At 41.4% G+C, this 23,466-nt stretch overlaps 3 protein-coding genes across 3 annotated transcripts in view; 1 reads left to right on the forward strand and 2 right to left on the reverse strand.

Moving 5' to 3' along the window:
• The window catches only part of apobec2a (apolipoprotein B mRNA editing enzyme, catalytic polypeptide-like 2a), a 7,225-nt gene extending 91 nt beyond the window's left edge, over positions 1–7,134 (reverse strand). The window contains 5 exon segments of the mRNA XM_055160689.1: positions 1–873; positions 4,805–4,988; positions 4,991–5,025; positions 5,773–5,988; positions 6,146–7,134. The exon segment at positions 1–873 is cut by the window's left edge and continues 91 nt beyond it. Of these exon segments, the coding sequence (XP_055016664.1) occupies positions 570–873; positions 4,805–4,988; positions 4,991–5,025; positions 5,773–5,987 (738 nt within the window). The 5' untranslated portion in view covers position 5,988; positions 6,146–7,134 and the 3' untranslated portion in view covers positions 1–569.
• Positions 7,135–7,194: 60 nt separating this feature from the next.
• On the forward strand, positions 7,195–12,235 carry optc (opticin). The gene is made up of 8 exons (XM_020935823.1): positions 7,195–7,204; positions 7,264–7,410; positions 8,731–8,906; positions 9,467–9,653; positions 9,998–10,156; positions 10,829–11,031; positions 11,417–11,512; positions 12,068–12,235. The coding sequence occupies exons 1-8, from the start codon at positions 7,195–7,197 to the stop codon at positions 12,233–12,235; spliced, it is 1,146 nt and encodes a 381-aa protein (XP_020791482.1).
• Positions 12,236–12,470: 235 nt separating this feature from the next.
• LOC110170281 (cytosolic 10-formyltetrahydrofolate dehydrogenase-like) lies at positions 12,471–21,894 on the reverse strand. Its single transcript, XM_055160359.1, has 22 exons — positions 21,826–21,894; positions 19,749–19,765; positions 19,101–19,266; positions 18,700–18,801; positions 18,497–18,586; positions 18,123–18,260; positions 17,932–18,057; positions 17,774–17,865; positions 17,480–17,627; positions 17,287–17,406; positions 17,020–17,147; positions 16,540–16,690; positions 16,380–16,450; positions 16,101–16,206; positions 15,935–16,022; positions 15,754–15,847; positions 15,404–15,503; positions 15,234–15,332; positions 14,406–14,571; positions 13,791–13,896; positions 13,515–13,714; positions 12,471–13,282 (listed from the first exon to the last, which is right to left on the reverse strand). The coding sequence occupies exons 1-22, from the start codon at positions 21,892–21,894 to the stop codon at positions 13,227–13,229; spliced, it is 2,433 nt and encodes an 810-aa protein (XP_055016334.1). The 3' UTR covers positions 12,471–13,226.
• Between the last annotated feature and the right edge of the window lie 1,572 nt (positions 21,895–23,466).

Here is a 23,466-nt window from a genome sequence, read left to right on the forward strand (position 1 = left end):
GTTATTAAGTAAAATAATCCAACTATATCATAATTTTTATATCAAGAATAAAACGTAGAAATACAAATGTAATCAACATTATTTTTTATGTTCAGGTTAAAGAGAGGTATTAACATTCATATTAATATTAAGACCACCATGTTACCTTAAAATGCTTTATAATGCCTTATATTGTTTTAAAAATGCTATATTTGTTGAAAACACCTTATTAAAATGGGCAATTAGTTTAATTTTAGTGTTTGATGCTCCCCACGTTAAGTCACACCAGTGTGCAGCTCCAGCTTATGAAACTACTGCAAGTAAAATCAGGTTTGTGAAGTTTAGTTTCGTCCTTACCTGACTGAATACATTTTTGTCTGTGCTGTCATCAGAGCTACTGTTGCTTCACATAATATTTTGTCCAACTAAAGACTTTCAAATAATAATTGTTAAACATTACTTCCTGCACATACTTTTTGTTTTATCCATTACTAATCATTCACCAGGCCAAAACAGTGTAAGCAGCAGATCCCTTCAGCTTACACTAAATAGAAAAAAATCTATTTGGATAAATCTTGAATCTTGACTGGCTACTGCAAAATATCAGCCAGCTTGTCTTGGTAGTACTCATAGTTGTCCTTGCAGTCCTCCCACAGATTAAATGCCTCCTCATCTCCCTCCACAAAGGTGTCCCAGGTGTAGGAGAAGTCCAGAGGCTTCATCATGCGCAGCTTACATCCAGCAGCGTGCAGGGTCTTCAGTCCGGCCTGGATCTCCGGTTCCTCCCACTCAAAAAGGCGAGAGGCAAAAATACTCAATTTGACGGTTTTCCTCGTTTTGAGCACTTCGGCAATCTTAGCAGCACAGGCGGCACACGGGCTGGATGACACATACCTGAAGAGAGAAAACAAACATACAGGATGCTCAAAAGACACATCAAAGCACAAATGTTAATTGACTGATTAATGATTATATTTATATTTTGATTTGTTTGTTTTGTGATTTTCTTATTTTGTAAAGCACTTTGAATTACTTTGTGTACAAACTGTGTGATAATAAATAGAAAAACAATTACAGTACAAATAAACTCGCCTTGCCTTCTCCTTGCTACCTGAACTGATTAACTTTATTATGAAGTGTCTTATTGCCAGTGTTGGGGAGTAACAGATTACATGTACCGGCGTTACGTAATCAGAGTACAAATTATGAGTAACTGTATTCAGTTACAGTTACTGTTTCCATGAGTGGTAATTGGATTACAGTTACTTTGTTGAAATAAATGGATTACATGGTGGTATTTTCCTGTTTTTACATTTTGGGCTAAACCAGGACTAAAACCAGGACTAAACCAGGACTAAAACCAGGACTAAACCAGGACTAAAACCAGGACTAAACCAGGTCTAAATCAGGTCTAAACCAAGACCAAAACCAGGACTAAAACCAGGACAAAACCAAGACTAAACCAGGACTAAACCAGGACTAAACCAGGACTAAAACCAGGACTAAACCAGGACTAAAACCAGGACTAAACCAGGTCTAAATCAGGTCTAAACCAAGACCAAAACCAGGACTAAAACCAGGACAAAACCAAGACTAAACCAGGACTAAACCAGGACTAAACCCAGGACTAAACCAGGACTAAAACCAGGACTAAACTAGGACTAAAACCAGGTCTAAACCAGGATTAAACCAGGACTAAACCAGGACTAAAACCAGGACTAAATCAGGTCTAACCCAGGACTAAATCCAGGACTAAATCAGGTCTAACCTAGGACTAAAACCAGGACTAAACCAGGTCTAAATCAGGTCTAAACCAAGACCAAAACCAGGACTAAAACCAGGACAAAACCAAGACTAAACCAGGACTAAACCAGGACTAAACCCAGGACTAAACCAGGACTAAAACCAGGACTAAAACCAGGACTAAACTAGGACTAAAACCAGGTCTAAACCAGGATTAAACCAGGACTAAACCAGGACTAAAACCAGGACTAAATCAGGTCTAACCCAGGACTAAAACCAGGACTAAACCAGGACTAAAACCAGGTCTAAACCAGGATTAAACCAGGACTAAACCAGGACTAAAACCAGGACTAAAACCAGGACTAAACCAGGACTAAAAACCAGTACTAAACCAGGACTAAAACCAGGTCTAAACCAGGACTACTAAACCAGGACTAAATCAGGTCTAACCCAGGACTAAAACCAGGACTAAACCAGGACTAAAACCAGGACTAAACCAGGACTAAAACAGGTCTAAACAATATGACACTAACAGTAGGGTGGACATACTCATATAAATTTCTCATTTCTCATATAAAAATCATTTCTCTATCAATAATATTTTTTATTTGGTTCAGGAAAGGCTGGTCTTTTTATTTTCTTTTAGCTGATAAAACATCTTATGTTCAGATCTTCGTGCTTCTCTACAGTAAACAAAAGTCTGTTCATGGAGACTTGGGCTCAACAGACAATTTGAAGAGAACAAACAAGAATTTTCAGGATGTGGTTTCTACATTCATGTAGTTTTAAAAAGCATGACAATATCAAGTAATCCAAAGTATTCAGATTACGTTACTCACTTTAAGTAATTTAATGGATTATGTTACAAACTACATTTTGGGGTATGTAATCTGTAATCTGTAGGGGAATACATTTTAAAAGTAACCTTCCCAACACTGCTTATTGCAAAAATCAAGTTATGAAAACGTGGGCTGCTAAAAAGTCATTTCAACATGCACTATTCTCACTGTTACCATCAGAGGGCGACAACAATCACTTTACATGTACATAGCCTCTAACAAAATGAAAGATTGTGCAAACAAATTGTCTAGACACATAAAACCTTTGCAAAAAAAAAAACAGTAAAAAATGGATGGGTAATAGGTTCTATACTCCACCCCGTGTGAATTTATGACTTCCACTTCAAAAGTAAAGAAGGACTGTCTTTCACTCTAACAATCAATTGACTATTTTTGTGGTATAGCTTATAGTACTGTAAAACTAGAATGTGTTTCACCTCAGTACAAATGTAAACATGTAAATGTGACATAAGATATGATAAGATCTGGTAAGATAACAGATAACAGCCAGTGTCTAGTTAGCTTTAAAGGACTTCTGGATGAAACCTAATGTAAAAAGTCACTGGACTTCCCCAAATTAATCAGTTAACTCTTAGTGATATGAACCATTCTATTTCAGAGTGCAGGTCATGTTGTCTTTCAGTTACACAAAGCGTAGTCAGAAATTAACTCTTTTACAAATATTAATTGTAACTGACAAATAAAAGATGTGATCAGGGTTAAATCCATGAGCAAACAGTCACAAACCTGGTCTTGTTTAGTTTGCTGGCTATCGTTTACATATTAAACAGAACCCCTCTCTTTCATATTTGCATTGCTGTTTTGCATCAACCTTAAATAACATTTAAATAACACCAACTTCTAAAAATAGTTTATTGCTGTGGTCCTCAAACTGTAGAGTGAGGACCACAGGTGCTATCCAGGCATTGATAGCGTCATTGATTTTGCCTGACTTATTTGAGACCTGTTTAGACCTGTATAATGTTGATCAAATCCTGGTTTACTCTTGGTCTGTTTATACTAGTTAGTCAAATTTACATAGTCCTAGTTAATTTAAAGTTTAGTACTAGTCTAGTCCTGGTTAAGTCCTGGTTATGACCTGATTAACAACTATTGAATCGAACTATTGAGACCTGGTTTAGTCCTTGTTAAGGATGATTTATACGACCTCAATTTACAAAAGTTTTAGTTCTGGCTCATTTTGTGGGTTGTTTCTTGAGTTGTAGTGGTACAAATGAATCCTCTGGTGGCTGTGAGGTAGATATTCTTTAATATTAGCTTTAAATAAGAATCATATTTTAGAGAGGTGCTGTAAGGACGGAGTTATACGAGACTGAGCATGTGTTGGTGTTGATATCTTATATGATGTACTATATGATGTTATTTCACAATACACAAGTCTCACTCGAATGAGACATAGACTTCTCTCCTTTTTAAAGAACCTGTTTTCACTGGATTTATTGTTTTGTTATGATATAAATAATAAAAATAGCTCTATTTTTTCTTCTTTGGGAATTCATAATTTTGTCTTTAGCTAATTGCTTTGAGAGTGGATTAGCACTGGCATCCACACTTCTCTCAAAATAGTTGTGACACTTGTGCTATAAGGGCGACTAGGCTCAGTTAGAAATACTTAACTTATATCCAGTGATGGCAAGAATACTTAGAAAATGTATTTAGTTACAGCATTCTGAATACCTGCATTAAAATGTATTTTATAACGTATTCTGTTACATGGTCCAACCACAGTATTGTATTCTGAATACTTAGAAAACTTTTACATTGAGTCACACGTAAATTATAGAGTAAAGGATTAAAAACAGCTTTAGGTTTGTTTCTGCCATTTGTTATGCATTTCCTATGAGTAGTTAGAGAAGTTAAAATCACATATCCACATACCATAACAGCGCTGTTTACTAGTTTCCTCATTGGTCATGTGCAGTTTGAAACCTTTTGTGATCAGGTACTGCTATGTACACCTTTTGATTTTAGGAAAGTAGCTGTATTCTGAAGACCACCAAATGAAAACAGGAAAACAGTTTCTCAAAATTAATATTCTGAATGCTTATTTTCTGTTTTTACATACAGTTACTCAAAATGATGAAAATGTAACATGTATGTAAATGATTATACTTCTTCAGTTAAGTCAACAGACCTCAGCATTTGTTGTAAAACCAAAACATTGCCATATGTGTTATAAATGTTAGCATGTATATTGTTTCGATAAAGTCTGCAGCACATACCACGTGATGGTGTACTTGACAGCAGGGTCGTAGTCAGGTAGACACTGTGTGAAGAAGGCCTCCTCTGCGTGGGCCCCTGTGTGCTCATCCTCCAGGTACCCCCTCAGCAGCCCCTCCACACTGCCCCGGTCCACCAGGTAGCACAGAAACGTCTTGTTCCGCCCAGACGAATACTCCACGTTTTGAACTGAAACTTGAACACAAATGGATCTATCCGGTCCCTGTTCAAAAGACATACATAAGGAGTGTATTCAGTAATTCAATAAACACTCTGCCTTTATTATACAGTAGCCTATACATCAATATTTCTTTATTTGGTGGGGGACAGTGCATTTCAGTGAACATGCCTGCAGATAAGCCTACATGTTGTAAACATCTGCATCTGTTGTCTCACATGTGCTCTCACAAACACACTGTCATTCATTCAACTGTCCTTCAACCCTGAATCCAAGTGGGTGAAGAGGGGTGAAGTATTTTGTCAAGGGAAACAACAAGAGTATTCACTGCTGCGCCGCCACAGGTCCTTGATATTCCAAGTGCCTCCCATCGGGTACTAACCAAGCACAACTCTGCTTAACTCAGATCAGACTGGAGCAGGCATTCTGGAGGTGTCATAAAATAAACTTAGATGTGCTCTGGTGCCCTCTGCTGATGTAGACGTGTTTCTTTCTGCACTACAAGAACTTGCTCTAACAAGTTGTCACATGAATGAGGCAGGAAATGAGCCCGAGGTGATTTTATTATTATTATTATTATTAATATTATTATTATTATTATTATTATTATTAGTAGTAGTAGTAGTAGTAGTAGTAGTAGTAGTAGTAGTATTTATTTATTTATTTTTATTTTTTTCTCAAAAGGGATACTCTATGGTAATTGTAAGGGTTTAGCATCAGTCACTGCGTCTCAGCATGCGCACATATAAATGATTTCCATACATATCTGGAACCCCCCAAATGGGCACGTACCCTGTGATGATCTCAAAGGGGGGCAGCTCCATCGGCTCCAGTAGAGGCTCTCCATTCTCAGCGGCCGCTCCGTTCTCCTGGGGCGCTTCTCCATTCTCTGCTGGTTTCTCCCCTTCTTCTTCTTTCACTTCTTTCACTTCTTTCACATTTTTGACTGGCTCAAGCTCTTCCTTCTTGTCCTTTCTTCTCATAGCCAAACGACTTTTATCAGCCATGCTAAACAACAGGTTGGGTTATAAAGGACTACAGGCAGAAGAGCAGAGAGCATCCACACAACACAAGAGCATAAGGGGAGTGAGGTCTGGAAATGTCACAGAGAACAGGAGAGCAGTGCCAGGAGGTGGGGGTTCACACCAGCACATATCTTACCCACTTGTGTCTTTAAGTCCCCTCTGGTTCATCTGATGTTGAAATACTTATTTACACTATGGAGCTATACATTCAAAATGGACCACAGAATAAAATGTTAGTATAAATATTATTAGCTAAAATCTAAAAATACAGCTTTTCTGGCCTTTCCCAGCTAACATTAGTAGAGCCTGGGATAGACGCAAGCAGCTGCTCCTCACACATCCAGCACAGCTATTTACAGAAGTAGGTTGGGGGGGAGGAGACTTTGAATGCCCAAATCTATGAGTTTGCAGTTTCACATGTAGGCCAGATGACACCAGACCTCCTGATGACTTTTTACGTGTTTGTTCTGATCTGGTCAGAACATTCACCTTACAATTTTTGGTTTCTTTATAGTGTAATCTAAAAACATCTAAAATAACTGTCTGTCATAAAATGATCTTTTATTATCAATAATATACATCAGTAATGCCCCAGTCACATTAATGTTGGAGATCTTTAAAACAGAAAACTAGTACAAGAAGTTTGAGTGTTTAAATTTTACTCTGAACATATCACTGTACACCATGAGAGGACACTCACTGCTGTGGACTTCCACACATTTTTTTTCAGAAAATATGTGAATATAAGGAACTTAATGACAACACAAAGTGCAGTACTGCCATCTGAAAAGCTGCTCTTGTGATGGTTTTCTTGTCCTCTCAGTTGTGTAATGTCTAGACGTGAGCCTGTGACCAGTCAGTTGTGGTTGTTTTTCTTTTGCACATTGATGTGGTATTTGAGCACTGGGACTGCATCTTACAAACAGATGTCTATCTATACAAAGATTATACTTCTATCTAGTAGCATCCCACAGAATTGGTTGTGTTTTTTTGAGTTAACTTAATTTGGCTGCACTAAATGATTATTGGAGCATTATTATTGGAGCATTTGCATATAATTATTTACATGGTTATCTTCATTAACATTCAAATCTATTCCAATTTAAAGATCTTTAGTTTCTATGGGTTCAATACCACCAAAGGTTTTGCATTTACAGATCATAACAATAAAAACCTGGAAGTTAATATAATGGCAGATGGTATTGAATCACACCTTTAGATGAGTTTTCCTTTTGGGACAGTTGTTTGTGTTGTACAGCTGAGCATTTACAGACCTATGCCCCCCTCTGCTTTCTGTTGCCTTCCCATTCTCCTCTGTTCACAGCACTCCACTCTGTGAAGGCCAGTGTGAGCATTCAGGAGGAGCAGCCTCAGGGGTCTTCACTGGGAACCACGCCACACTATGGTGAGCCATCATACCTTTACTATTTACTATTTTTATACTACTATACTTCATACTTTTTGCTAATATTACATTCATTTACATCAGACAAAAAAGCAAGATATGATTTTGTAACAAAAACATAATGTTTCATACTTCTCTATTTATATTTTTACCCCTGAAATGTATTCACTCATAGCTGTGATTTTAGAACTTATTAGAACCATCTTGCAGATGGTGCTGTAAGGCTTATAATAATATTTAATTTAAAATGTAATATTAGAAAGTCTTAATTTAAGTATTTCCTGCTCCATCACACTCATATTTAAACATCATCAAACCCAAAGATAATTTATATAGGAGCCTGTCATTCAATAAACATATATTTAATGTTATAAAACTGTGTATGGGCTTGTTCTATTACATTTCATGAACATTATTAGTAATATTTATGAGCATAAAATATTTTGAAAGACATTTTTGTTTTGGTTAGTTTGGTTAGTTATAGCAAATTGTTTTTATTTACTTATAGAACATTCAAAACATTATAAAAGCATTTCTGTATAATACATTTTTACAACACTGAATATTTGAAGAATGTAAACTGATTGTTTTTAAAACTTCTCTCCTAGAATGCACCAGTCAGCTGACACTGCCTTGTTAAAGGCCAGAGCAAACAGGCTTTTGTTTTCAGTGACTGGTGACGTGGGGTTGCTAGATTTAGAGTTTTAAAAGATGTTAGAGTTTCTATAGATCTTTTATCTTAAAGTTGCACTGTGTAGCTTTTAAGGTAGATGGAACTATCTCCATGGAGACAAGCAGGCATACTAGTCAGCCAAAATACAGGTCAGATCTGCGGAGAAGAGGACCTGCTCACAATAATAATGCATAATGCAAACACCTGTAATTGAATACACATTTCTTTAATGCCAAACTGTGGAACATCCCAGGCAAAGCAATAACATCAGAAAAGTTACACAGTGCACCTTTAAGTTTGGTATGTGTGTTTTTGCCTCTGCCAAACATACCTGTAAAATTTTCATGTGAGGAATATTTGTTGGGTGTGTGGTGAACACCCTCACTGTGCCAAGACCAGACTAAAGCTTTAAATTCTGCAGCCGATACTGCACATACATACCTTCACATTATATTGTGATGTTTCTGTGTTTCTGTGTTTCTGTTTCTGTGTTTCTGTGTGATGTTTAATGTGTCACTAAAGAACTGTAGACAAAGCATCCATCAGACTCCATCTCCACTGAAATATTATTTTTGTTTAAATATCATAGTAATAATCTGAGTGATTTTATGCCCACTGCCTCCTCTCCTGTCTGCAGTTCTCCACAGTTGGGATGTCCATGTCTCTCAGATGGCTCACAGCCCTGTTCCTGTTCCTGCTGGTGAGTTCTGGAGGGGCCGCTCCAGTGGAAGACCCTGAGGACGAGCTGCTCAACCTGGACACAGATGAAGACCTGGACCTCCACCTTTACAACACTTTTGACTATGATGATCTGGACCAAGAGGTGAGGAAAATGTAAAATTATGTACATATGCTTTAGTTTAGTAATAAATCAAAACAACCATATACCGTATTTTCTTTTAAAAACTGTCAATACATTTTTTTTAACATGACTTAGGATGAAATGCAGGGCCGGAGTCAGTGAGGAACATTAGTGCACACTGGCCTTACAAGGGCCTACAAGGGCCAATGCATCCCCACAGCTCCCCCAAAGATTTTTACAGAAAATGTTCAAATGGCAACTACAGAGTTCAAAATGAGCCTACAATAAAACAATAATTCCATTTTAGATGTTATAAGTCACTACAGGGGTGAACTATATTTACACTTGTTTAAAACAGTGAAGCAAAGATGACAAGGGATGGGGGTGTGCTCAGATTACATAAAAGGCTTTAAATTAAAATGTTAAGTATGCAGCACCATCGAAGACATTAGCACCCATAACTCCCCCAACCAAAATTGTCTGGCTCTGCCCCTGATGAAATGGTATGACAAGTGTATACCTTACCTGATTTGTGGTTGTGCTTGGTCACGTGTTTTATTTTGTTCTATTTTGGAGGACAGATAGATGCTCCTGTTCCAGAGGTCACTGCAGAGCCTGAAGCAGCTGAGGAAGAAGAAGAAGAAGAAAACGTAGAAGAAGTAGAAGAAGAGGACCAATCTCACGAGGAATTTCCCAAACCCAGCACACCCATATCCACCACCCTGGACTTCAAGGCCAAGGAACTGTTTGGCCCTAACACTGGCATGGGTACACTTGAGTTATACTTCTTTTTTTTTTACTTTTAACAAACATTTCTTGTGTGTGTGTGTGTTGTGTGTTGTGTGTTTTTTTTTTTTTTTTTAAAGCTTTCTGAAGTCATCCTCCACTGAACAGAAAATAAATAAATAAAAATTCAAGTCCCTGCTCCTTCAGACTGATTTAAACTTTACTAACACACCGATGGAAGATAGTTGCTAATAGTCATGCTGCTTATTCAGTCATTTCAATAATCTGTTCCTATCAATATATTGTACATCATATTTTTCTGTTATAAAATATGAAATAATAATGCATTAAAAGTGAGTCTAGTGCTGGATGTTGCTTTTGTGCAGGTATGCCCACTTGTCTGCTGTGCGTGTGCCTTGGGGGGAGCGTGTATTGTGACGACTCCGATTTAGAAGATATTCCACCTCTTCCGAAAGACACCGCTCACTTCTACGGGCGCTTCAACAAAATCGAACACATCAAGAACTCAACATTCATTAATCTCAGTAAGCAAGTCATCCAAATTTTCCATTAAAGGTGCTCTGTATAACTTTTCGGGTGGGGATTCACAACCTGCTGTCTCCATGGAGATATTATTTCCTTGCCTGGGATGTTCCACAGTGTAGCATTAAACAAATATATTTTGCATTCATTCATTTACAGGTATTTTTATTTCTCAAAACTAACGCAAAGACATGCATTCTTAATGTGGGGCCATTTCTCCACAGGTCTAACCTGTAACTTGGCCTGGTGATGTTGGCCTGCTTGTCTCCATGGAGATAGTTAACAAATGCCATACTGTAGAACATTCTAGGAAAAAAATCTACATGGAGTCAAGCAGGTGGTGAACTCTCTACTAGAAAAGTTGCATAGTGCACTTTTGTACTATGCAATCTCCTTGTCTTTTGCAACCTCCTTGTCTCCATGGAGATAAAGAAGTTCAATGCCATACGGAGGAGTGGAAACAAAACTTCTCCTCGGAGACAGGCATGCGACAGGGGCATTGGACTGGGGGAGTCTGTTTACCCAGGGCCTAGTGCAGAGAGGACTTTAATAGGCATTTTCCATTAGACATTTGTACTTAGGGGCCAGAACTTGGTGCTACACCCCTGGACATGCTGAAAAGTTAAAGAATGCACCTTTAAACTGTATGTATGAAGTCCTGTTTATTTCCTTAGATAATCTCCAGTCCATAGACCTTACGGGGAATGACATCTCAGAGATTGACGAGGCTGCGTTCAGACCATTGCTGCTTCTGCAGCAGCTGATTCTGGCAGATAATGATGTGAAGATGTTGCCTGAACTTCCCAACAGTATGAAGCTCATCGACCTACGCAACAACAAACTGAAGAACTCCGGACTGCACACAGAAGGATTCCAGGTATCAATGAAATACTTACATAACTCTAGATGAGGGCTGTCCAAACTCACTGGTGAATTGGCCCAAATGATCATATGTAGTATTTTTTACTGCAAATTCAAGTATTCTGCTAATGTCTTATTGCATTGTGATACAGACCTAAATTAGCCCTGGAATTAGACTTTTTAAGGGTATTGTGGTGTAAAATGCCTCTATCTGGAAGTTTTGCTGTGTTGAAAACCAGTCTACGTCTCTCCACTGCTAATATATTTCTACATTTTGGACACCCCTGCTCTAGATGTAGCAGCATTTGTAAACGTCTGCCCTGTTTATGACCACTACAGTGGTGAGACAATTAAATAAATAATCAGATTATGTTAAATAAATTTATGTGTGTACAATGTAGGACATGAGTGATCTGGAGTACTTGTATCTGTCTGATAATGACTTGGACTACGTTCCCACACCTTTGCCTCTGAGTCTGCGAGTGCTGCACCTCCAGGTAAATGTCATATGTACTCAATGAACAGGATGTACAGTCTGCTTAAAGGTTCTATATTACTTTATTTTCTGATCTGTTGTAAAATGTTGTTTCCTCATCAAAAAACTAGTTTTGCTTTGTTTCATTCACACATGTTTAACCCACAAACTCTGCATATTTATGCTACGTTCTTCCCTCAAATGGACAACACTCCTTCCACTGTTATTCTGTTGTAACACAGGAAGTGCTCCATTGTGTTTCAAAACTCCATAAACTTTCACTAGAATCATTTGGATGATTTCAGCCCTGGAATCTCTTCTGAAACAATTAAAAGGTAGCTGTTAACTTGAAAACCACCGCTTCATGACATCCCAGGTGAGAGAGGTAGAGGTGCAGATGACTAAAAAAGGTTAACTCAAACATGTGTGAATGGAAGAAAACACAACACCAGATATGTTTTTGAGAAGGTAACAGTATTATAACATGGCTTAAAGCTCATGAGTTCATTTTGTGTGACACAGGACCTTTGAAATTCACAACACAGTATCACATTTTCATATTTCCTTCTCCAACCAGAACAACAATATTCAGTCTCTTCATGTGGACACATTTTGCCACAGTCACGACCCCACATTCGTTCGTCAGAAGCTGGAGGATATCCGCCTTGATGGGAATCCCCTGAACACCCACCTGTTTGGGGCAGCGTACTCCTGCCTGCCCCGCCTGCCTGTGGGCTCACACTGACAGAGCCCTCAACATGTTATTATTATTGTATTATGTCCCATAAAATTAGTTGTTTTCAGACACATTCCCCCTTGAAATTTGAGCACCAGTGAATAGGTGAAATTGGACACATGTGCACCGCAGGAATGTGCCAATCCCTTAATAATTTGTAATTATTGTAGGTGTTTCAGGTTTTAGAAAAAAAAAGTACATTTACATCTACTATGTTGATTTTTTTTTTATTGATTTACTTGAATTGTGGAGTACAATAAGCTCGTGAGTGGCATAACAATAACAATGCAAACACAGCTAATAAAATACACAAAAAACAACAATGTGCATTTTAGATGACATTAGGTTCCCTCTTGGATAAGTGCATTAGTACGGCAAATACTTTGTGTCAAATCAAGTTAGGCTGCAATCATCCAAACAAATAGAACTCTATGGTAAAAGGTCACATTTTTATATACCACTTTTCCACCTTCAAGGCACTCATAGCGCTTAAGATCAAGGAACCAATCACTCATTCACACACACATTCATACACCAGTGCACGCAGACATGGGGGCAAGGCAACACAATGAAAGCATTCATCTGTGGAAGCTGGAATTGCACCAACAACCTGTGGGTCAGTGGATCTATCCACTCAACCAGCGATGTTTATGTCCTACCACCAGCCTTTGGAGAAAGTGGAGAAACACGGTCTCTGTTTCACATCACTAAAAAAGTCACAGTAACTGAGGTGAATAAAAGTTAATTTTTATTCTAACTTCACAGCAACAATATTAGTTCTATCTTCAAATACATTCAATATGTTAAAAATTTAATTGTTGCACTGCCCGTGGACTGCAGATGGAAATTAGCTTTAGCTAAATCTGGAAAAGCATCTCTTCATCTTTTATGAGATTATTGTGTTTGCATGTGGTCCCTAAACATATTAAAGTTTGTGTATGTTAAGGCACATTAGTTTTCAAGATTGGGGATTTTGCTCCCCTGGTCTGAAGTACTGGACTCAATACTCAATAGTTACTGCCTTCGTCTTCAAGTATTCATTCAAAGCTTCTTTTCCTGTTGGAACACACAAAGGCATTATTACAAATTCCATTTCTCCTCTTAAATCATACCTCTTGATTTATATTTATAGAATATATCCAACAATGAATTCATAGCTATATGCTAGTACAAAAATCCACACCAAAAACTACAACCGTATTCATTTTACAAGACCAGATTGTACAGTAGTAAAAATATGAACAACAATGTACCAGTAATGTGTGCAATAAAGAATAGTTCTTCATACCCAGGTCTTTGCCAAATCCAGATTGTTTGAATCCGCCAAATGGTGCAGCCACATCTGTTTTATTGTACGTGTTGACAAAAACAGTGCCTGCATTCAGTCGCTCACTGACATACAGAGCTTTGCTGATGTCTTTTGTGAAGACTCCAGATGCCAGTCCATATTCTGTATCATTAGCCCTCCTTAGGACATCATCTACCTCTCTACAAATCCAACAAAAATAAATTGTTATTGGTGAAATTAATCTGTGCATGAATTTGACATGATTTAAAGTTATACCCGCTCTTGAATTTGGATATGATCATAACTGGTCCAAATGACTCTTCTTTAGCAATAAACATGTGGTCTTCTACGTCAGTGAAGATGGTGGGCTCAAAGAAGAACCCTGAAAGCAAAGAGAGTGGAAGGAATGGGACTTAAGCAGCTCAGCAGTTTATATTTTCAACTACAACGCTTATAGGATAGTTCAACTTAGGATCCGACGCTGCAGATATTTTTGGCAAGGAATGGGGGACAGAGCAGTTCAAGAGATCTAGCAAAGGGTGGGAGATGGTATGTTATTTAGATCCTCATTGGCAGTAGCATTCAAAAATATGGTGCAATGTGTTGTTGACTGATGTATTTGACACTAGGAAGCAGGGAAGTGCCCCAGGGTAATAGGGGCCCAGAATTGGACGCTCTTCCAGTTAACTGATATTAACAAGGGGCCCATGTGAGGCTTCTTGCCCTGGGCTCCCAAATTTCTGACAGCCCTGCTTGCAAAGACTACTGAGCATAGATTACTGTAGAATTTAAATCCTACATATGATAATGCTGATATATATTGACTGCCAAAATGAATCATACAAGTGAAGTTAAATATGAAAGGTTTAACTGATAAAATACACAGCTCACCTGGACGCTCCACTTGCTTGCCCCCATACACCAGCGTGGCCCCCTCGTTCACTCCGGTCTGACAGTACTCCACCAGTTTGTCCAAGTGGGCTTTGTGGTTCTGAGGACCATGGTCAGTCGCTCGGTCAAGTGGGTCTCCGATCTTCATCTTCTTCACTTCCTCCACCTGAAAGAAACAAGAGTGTATGAAATGTACGCCTATAACTGAACCACATCATCTTATTGGTGAGACTTCATTCCCCGACTGGTGACTGATGCTGCAAATTAGCCTTGACTATAAACACTGTGATGCCTGCATCAGATTATTGAATTATTAATCTATGTTAGTGTATCTGTTCCTATTCATATAAACAATAAAAATAAAAAAAAAAAAAAGAATTCAGTTATTTGATGTTAATATTTAGAACTACAATAACTGTTCAACCATTGGCATAGAATCGACTGCTACTGTCAGTGGTGCCTGGCAACCTCACTGTTAGCACCACTATTTCCTATCCAATTTTATCTATGTGGTTTTTGCCTAGTTATGCTAAAATTGATACATATTATACATATACATTAAAAGATAATTTAAGATCATTTGAGGCAGAACTAATATTAAAATTACACCAAGATTAAAACTAGCTAAAGTATTCTACATAAAAATACAATTGGATAGGCTTCATTTTAGTGAATATGAATTTTAATATGTTTATTTTCTGTTTCCTGATTTTAATAAAAGTGACTTCAGATCACTTGAGACACCATGAGCTAGCTAGCACTGTTCTGTGTACAGATCCTAAAACTCTAGCCACTGAATCACTAGTTCTATATTTGACAGCCACATACCACTTTTTTGACAAACTGGTCATGAATAGTATCCTCCACAAACAGCCTGCCAGCTGCAATGCAGTTCTCTCCCTTATTGAAGAACACTGAGCTCATCCCCTTAAAGAAACAGAGCAGGGAGATAAACACTGAAGAACTACACATTCAATAAGACTCATGAACATCAGTACCATGCGCACTGCCTTGTCCATGTCACAGTCACCAAAGATAATGAGAGGAGACTTTCCTCCGAGCTCCAGAGAAACCTTTTTGACATTACTCACAGCGCAGCTACAGAACACCACACACCACAGCAAATCAAGTGTTATAAAATAAATACAACCAATAAACATTTGTGCATAATGAATATACAGCTTATAAAGTACATAACATATAAATTCATAATATCCCAAGCATAGATAGATGCAATATAATACTAAAAACAACAGCATAAGAATAGGATAATATAATATCTTATATAATATCTATCTTATCTTGGCCACAGTATACATGTGCTGAAAGAAACTCTGCCCCTTCCAACCTCTTCATGATTTGTTTGCCAATTTCAGTGGAGCCAGTGAAGCCAAGCTTACGAACATCAGGGTGGTCTGACAATCGCTGACCAGCCAGAGCGCCTAGAATTGAACAATTATCTCCAATCAGGTTGTTAATTCAAATTATTTTTATAATACTGTATATAGTTTGTAATTTTAGGTTTCTACCTGATCCTGGAAGAATGTTTATGACACCCTTTGGAAATCCTGCTCTTACAGTCAACTCTGCAAATTTGAGTGCCGTCAGAGGAGTCACCTAGGAACAGAAATGTACCGGTATGTCTCAAATCTGTTACTCGTATATACTGCTGTAACATATAAGAGTGTGTGTCACCATAGCTGGTTTGAGGACCACAGTGTTCCCAGCAGCTAAACAGGCTGCAGTTTTCCAGGCCAGCATCATCAGAGGGTAGTTCCAAGGAATCACTATAGCACACACACTGAGAACACACAGACAAAGCCCAACATTGAGCTAATAGGAAAAAAATGAACTGTAAAAGTGTGAAAGTGCAAAATAGCTCATACACCAGTGAATAATTGTAGATGTGTGAAAATGTATCTAATCTAAATATTAATTTTTGCAGTGATATTGATATGAACTCCTATTTCTTACCCGATGGGTTCCCTTTTTGTAAATGTAATGTTGCGATTAGGCCTGGCCTGGTTGATGGGGATAGTGCTGCCCTGTCAAACAATGTAAACTTATTAATGCATGCAAGATATTGATTTGACTTCACTTTAGAACGATAAGCTTCCAGGACAACAGCACCTACCTCAATTTTGTCACACCAGCCAGCAAAATAGCGGAAGGTCTGAATAGACATGCCAATGTGAGTCTTCAGGGCGAGAGTGTAGACAGCACCCGAGTCCAGGGACTCAATAGTGGCCAGCTCCTCCTGGTGCTGCTCCATCAGGTCAGCCAACCTGCCCGTGAGAGACAACACAAACAAAGGCTAATTTATGATAATATTTGATTAATATGACACAAATCTCAACTCTTTAATCAATAATTAATGCTGATAGTTGGTCACAGACTTGTTTTAGACAGCTTTTACTTATTAGGGCAGGAATTTTATGATAAATGTTTTGATCATTGACTGTTTTTCAAACATTTAAAATGTGTAAATACAATGTATTGCACTGTACATTGTGCTTATGACAAAAAAGTTGGCAATGAAAAAAGATTAGCAAATCCTGGGAAAGTATTTTATTTCCCTTCTGTAGCTGTGTGGTGACAAAAAGGGTGCACTGACTTGTAAATGAGGCGGCCTCTGTCTCGGGGGTTCATTTTGCCCCACTCTCCATTCTCAAACGCCTCTTTGGCTGCAGCGACAGCTCTGTCCACATCACTGATCTGAGCCAAGGACACATCACAAAGGGCCTGCACAAAGCACACAGTATTCATCGACTAATTCAAAACTCAGGCACTTTCATGGCCCAATCCACTTTATCAAAATAACAATAACAACACCCAGTGCTCCTTTGTTTGCAGCTGAACTATTTTATAACTAAATTATTACCGTGCCGGTGGTTGGATTAATGCTCTTGTATGTTTTTCCACCTGCTGCATCCACAAATTCTCCATTTATAAACATCTGATGAGGCATCTTTACTGTCATTTTGTTTATGTCCATCTCCACCTAAAACAGTGTTTCACAAATCTTAAAAGGAGTTACTGCAAGCAAAAAACAGCTGTACAAAAAACATGCTTACATAGTCCACCACCAGCTCCTCCTCATCATCCTCACCACGGATCTTCCTCACACACATCTGGATAAACTCCTGGAAAGTGGAGTTCATGTAGATGTCTTCATTCTGGAGCTGACAGTTACTGGCCAGCAGCTTCACCTCTTCCACAAGCCTGTGTAGACACACATTGGACTAAAACATATGGAACTAAAAATACTAAAAATGTATCTAAGAATATCTGAATAACTAAATTATAATGAGTCAGCTATTTGCCATTGCAATTTTTATTGCTCAATGTAATAAACACATTGGCCATACCTGACCACATCCATGGAAGCCGCTCCAGACTTGAAGAAGTCTGTGGAGTCCTGGATTTGGCTAACATTGGTCAGAATGCTCTGCCACACAGCCTGTGGGACATATACACATATAAAGAACAAGCCCACAGAGATATGTACAAAAAGACAGACACTCACTCTCATTTGCTCTGCCAGAGCTTTCTCTTCCTCTGTCAGCTCCACAGTGGAGGTCTTCCCTGCACTGAAGTACTGTGAGGCTGGGATCATCTTGCCATCATCAAACTGCAGGTTCTTCACCAGGAGCTGAGCATACACACCAGAGGGTTATTCTTAAAATTCTTATTATACAATATACAATAGCCACTTACAGCTTTGCCATCATTTCCAAACAACATCAGCCCTGCTTTGGTCACCACTCCAGGCTGACTGGCCCCAGGGATCTCCAGTGGCTGGCCTTGTGTTGAGGTCCCATTTCCAACCAGAGTGGAGCCATAGAAAGTCACGTTCTACAAAAACAAATGACAGTACAACACTGTCTTTAGGACTAATATTTTAACATCTACTTGGTCTAATGAAAAGTGTTGAGTGAGAAAGAAAACTAAAAGCAACAAACAAATGTATTAAAAGGTTTGTATGTAGAAGACCATGTGGTGTTACTAATTCTGTTAAACCACTTATATATCACTTACACTCTAAATTTCTAAATATTTGGAAAAAGAAAATGTTTTGGATGTCTACTTACTTTTCCATCCACCTCGGCCCAGGCCCCAGGGACTTTGTCATTCCCTCTGATCCAGTTGTGGAGGGCTTCTGCTGTCTGGTTCCAGTCAATCTGAAAACATAATATAATTTGTCACATACATTGGACATTACCTTGTAGTTTGCTATACTTTTGTTTTACTTTCTACTTTTGAAATGATTATATGTGTCCTCATGGGCCGTTACCTTTGCGTTTGCTTTCTTCTGGATACACTCATAGGTAGCGCCCTCCTGTGGCTGGGCGATCCTTGGGGCTTTTCCCTCGGCAATCAGCCTCACTGCCTCCACCTACAATGGGCACAACAGATTAGGTTTTGGTCATAGAAGAGCTAGTGTTGTCAATAGGAAAAGTAAATGTATGCAAAAACACAATTAATATGTTTATATTCGATTGCTTGTTTAAGGAGTGTCTTTAATGGCTTGTGTCTCTCTATAAAGACATCTGTGTTGACTGCTGTACAATTGTATGACTGAGGTAAGGTTTGTGATGTTTTGTGATGATTCCTTGCAATATATATTCTAAAATTTATTGAAGACCTAGATTCAAACTAATGTTTCAGGTTTTGCTTTGACCCCATCCCATTTACCGTGCCCTTGACGCCCTCAGGGAACAGAAACCTGTTGTAGATGGAGTTGACCGTGTCGTCTAGCTGCACATCACACTCCCTCTGCAGCAGGATAGGCCCAGTGTCCAGCCCATCATCTGCCCAAAACACAGTGAAGCCCCCTTTCCTATCACCGTGGATCAAAGTCCTGTGACAGAGGAACATATAGGGGAAAACAGCTATATTAAAACTATATGAACTCAGGAATATAAAGGCAGTGGTGGAAGGTAACAAAGTACAATAGTAAAAGTACTTTTTTTTTTTTTTAAACATTTTTAGGAATCTGTACATTTTACAGTGGCTACATTTTACTTTTACATCACTACATTTGAGAGCAGGTATCTGTACTTTCTACTCCACTGCATTACAAATCCAGACTGAAAAGTAAAAAGTACTTTTCTTTATAGTTTGAGGCCTGCTGAAAAAAACTGAGACTTATTTTTAGCACATTTAATTTGAGTTAACGTCTCAACTTTGAGCAAACCAAACACACAAAACTAGAAAAATTAAGAAATCAGATGCAGATGCAGTTGCAGATTTTTAGGCACAAAAACGATTTAGGTTGTCTCTTCCACAGGGGATATTTATTATAAAGCCATACAAAAAAATTAAACCCGGCTCTAACAGTACCCACTCTCATCCCATGCCTAGCCGCAGCACACGTAAAAAAAAAAAAACAGTGTGGGGCGTTCAAATGCACCTCATAAAAACAACAATGTCAAAATTCCATTCCATTCCATTTTCTTCCGCTTATCCGGAGCCGGGTCGCGGAGGCAGCAGTCTAAGCAGGGACTCCCAGACCTCCCTTTCCACACACACTTCCTCCAGCTCTTCTGGGGGGACCCCAAGGCGTTCCCAGGCCAGCCGAGAAAAACATAGTCCCTCCAGCGTGTCCTGGGTCTTCCCCGGGGCCTCCTCCCAGTGGGACATGCCCAGAACACCTCCCGAGGGAGGCGTCCAGGAGGCATCCGGAAAAGATGCCCGAGCCACCTCAACTGGCTCCTCTCAACGTGAAGGAGCAGCGGCTCTACTCCGAGCTCCTCCCGTGTGACTGAGCTCCTCACCCTATCTCTAAGGGAGCGCCCAGCCACCCTGCGGAGGAAACTCATTTCGGCCGCTTGTATCCGCGATCTTGTCCTTTCGGTCACTACCCAGAGCTCATGACCATAGGTGAGGGTGGGAACGAAGACTGACCGGTAAATCAAGAGTTTCGCCTTTCGGCTCAGCTCTCTCTTCACCACAACGGTCCGATACAGCGACCGCATCACTGCTGAAGCTGCACCGATCCGCCTGTCAATCTCACGCTCCATCCTCCCCTCACTCGTGAACAAGACCCCGAGATACTTGAACTCCTCCACTTGGGGCAGGGCCTCTCCACCCACCCGGAGAGGGCAAGCCACCTTTTTCCAGTCGAGAACCATGGCCTCGGATTTGGAGGAGCTGATCTTCATCCCAGCCGCTTCACACTCGGCTGCAAACCGCCCCAGTGCACATTGTAGGTCCTGGTTCGATGAAGCCAACAGGACAACATCATCTGCAAACAGCAGAGATGAGATCCTGTGGTCCCCGAACCGGACCCCCTCCGGCCCCTGACTGCGCCTAGAAATTCTGTCCATAAAAACAATGAACAGAACCGGTGACAAAGGGCAGCCCTGGCGGAGTCCAACATGCACCGGGAACAGGTCTGACTTACTGCCGGCAATGCGAACACAGCTCCTGCTCCGGTCATACAGGGACCGGACAGCCCTTAGCAAAGGGCCCCGAACCCCATACTCCCGGAGCACCCCCACAGGACACCACGAGGGACACGGTCGAATGCCTTCTCCAAGTCCACAAAGCACATGTGGACTGGTTCGGCAAACTCCCATGAACCCTCGAGCACCCGATGGAGGGTGTAGAGCTGGTCCAGTGTTCCACAGCCAGGACGAAAACCACACTGCTCCTCCTGAATCCGAGGTTCGACTATCGGGCGGATTCTCCTCTCCAGTACCCTGGCATAGACCTTACCGGGAAGGCTGAGGAGTGTGATTCCCCTGTAATTGGAACACACCCTCCGGTCCCCCTTCTTATACAGAGGGACCACCACCCCGGTTTGCCAGTCCAGAGGTACTGTCCCCGACCGCCACGCGATGTTGAAGAGGCGTGTCAGCCAAGACAGCCCCACAACATCCAGAGACTTAAGATACTCAGGACGGATCTCGTCCACCCCCGGAGCCTTGCCACCAAGGAGCTTGCCAACCACCTCAGTGACTTCAGCCAGGGTGATGGACGAGTCCGCCTCTGGGTCCCCAGTCTCTGCTTCCTCCTCGGAAGACGTGGCGGTGGGATTGAGGAGATCCTCAAAGTATTCTTTCCACCGTCCGACTACATCCCCAGTCGAGGTCAACAGCTCTCCCCCCGCACTGTAAACAGTGTTGGTGAAGAACTGCTTCCCCCTCCTGAGGCGCCGGACGGTTTGCCAGAATCTCTTTGAGGCCGTCCGATAGTCCTCCTCCATGGCCTCTCCGAACTCCTCCCAGCTCCGAGTTTTTGCTTCTGTGACCGCACGAGCTGCCTCACGCTTGGCCCGTCGGTACCCATCAGCTGCCTCAGGAGTCCCACGAGCCAACAAGACCCGATAGGACTCCTTCTTCAGCTTGACGGCATCCCTTACTTCCGGTGTCCACCACCGGGTTCGGGGATTGCCGCCGCGACAGGCACCACAGACCTTACGCCCACAGCTACGGGCGGCCGCATTGACAATGGAGGTGGAGAACAGAGCCCACTCGGACTCCATATCTCCAACCTCCCCCGGGATCTGGGAGAAGCTCTCCCGGAGGTGTGAGTTGAAGATCCCTCTGACAGAGGGTTCCGCCAGACGTTCCCAACAGACCCTCGCAACACGCTTGGGTCTGCCAGGTCTTTCCGGCTTCCTCCACCGCCAGCGGATCCAATTCACCACCAGGTGGTGATCGGTTGACAGCTCAGCCCCTCTCTTCACCCGAGTGTCCAAGACACGCGGCCGGAGGTCAGATGACACGACGACAAAGTCGATCATCGACCTCCGGCCTAGGGTGTCCTGGTGCCACGTGCACTTATGGACACCCTTGTGCTCGAACATGGTGTTTGTTATGGACAAACTGTGACTAGCACAGAAGTCCAATAACAAAACACCGCTCGGGTTCAGATCAGGGAGGCCGTTCCTCCCAATCACCCCTCTCCAGGTGTCACTGGCGTTGCCCACATGGGCGTTGAAGTCCCCCAGTAGAACAACGGAGTCCCCAGTTGGTGCACTATCTAGTACCCCTCCCAGGGACTCCAAGAAGGCTGGGTACTCTGCACTGCTGTTCGGCCCGTAGGCCGACACCACAGTGAGAGACCTGTCCCCGACCCGAAGGCGCAGGGACGCGACCCTCTCGCTCACTGGGGTGAACTCCAACACGTGGCGGCTGAGCTGTGGGGCTATAAGCAAGCCCACACCAGCCGCCGCCGCTCCCCGCAGGCAACACCAGAAAAATGGAGGGTCCAACCCCTCTCGAGAGGTTGGGTACCAGAGCCCAAGCTGTGCGTGGAGGTGAGGCCGACTATATCTAGCCGGTACCTCTCAACCTCCCGCACAAGCTCAGGCTCCTTCCCCCCCAGTGAGGTGACGTTCCACGTCCCTACAGCCAGGTTCTGTGTCCGTGGACTAGGTTGCCGAGATCCCTGACCCCGACCTCTGCCTAGTTCACACGGCACCCGACCCCTATGAAACCCTCTGCGGGTGGTGAGCCCACAGGAGGGCGGGCCCACGTCGTCCCTTCGGGCTGAGCCCGGCCGGGCCCCGTGGGCAAAGGCCCGGCCACCAGGCGCTCGCTTTCGAGCCCCAACCCCAGGCCTGGCTCCAGGGTGGGGCCCCGGCTGCGCCATACCGGGCGACGTAACGGTCCTTGTTTTTAAACTATTCATAGAGGTTCTATGAACTGCTCTTAGTCTGCCCCGTCACCTAGGACCTGTTTGCCATGGGAGACCCTACCAGGGGCATAATGCCCCGGGCAACATAGCTCCTAGGATCATTCGGGTACACAAACTCCCCCACCACGATAAGGTGGCAGTTCAAGGGGGAGACAATGTCAAAATCTGAATTTAAAATAATAACACCATAAAAACAATAGGGGGGTGTCAGTGAACCTCAAAACAATTAAAGTGTACATTAATTCACAACAATCATGTAGAACTGTAAATTAATTAATCAAGTCTTTCATACAACAATCATGTAGAACTGTAAATTAACTGATCATGTCTCTCACATATTGAATCGCTTAAAATCCAACCAAAGTCACCACATTTGATGCTTTAATTTTCCTAAAAGTTTCTGCAAAATACTTTT

Source organism: Boleophthalmus pectinirostris, unplaced genomic scaffold (assembly GCF_026225935.1).
Source record: "Boleophthalmus pectinirostris isolate CB_2022bp ecotype Guang Dong unplaced genomic scaffold, ASM2622593v1 HiC_scaffold_3, whole genome shotgun sequence".
Classification (NCBI taxonomy): Eukaryota; Metazoa; Chordata; class Actinopteri; order Gobiiformes; family Gobiidae; genus Boleophthalmus; species Boleophthalmus pectinirostris.

Coding starts and splice junctions, on each gene's coding strand:
- optc (XM_020935823.1), top strand. Junction 7,411..8,730: donor GGGAACCACGCCACACTATG/GTGAGCCATCAT, acceptor AGTTCTCCACAG/TTGGGATGTCCATGTCTCTC. Junction 10,157..10,828: donor CTCAACATTCATTAATCTCA/GTAAGCAAGTCA, acceptor TTATTTCCTTAG/ATAATCTCCAGTCCATAGAC.
- LOC110170281 (XM_055160359.1), bottom strand. CDS start 21,894: ATGGAGTCCGAGTGGGCTCTGTTCTCCACCTCCATTGTCAATGCGGCC. Junction 16,207..16,379: donor ACAAAAAGGGAACCCATCGG/GTAAGAAATAGG, acceptor GTGTGTTCTCAG/TGTGTGTGCTATAGTGATTC. Junction 16,023..16,100: donor TGGTCCTCAAACCAGCTATG/GTGACACACACT, acceptor TTCTGTTCCTAG/GTGACTCCTCTGACGGCACT.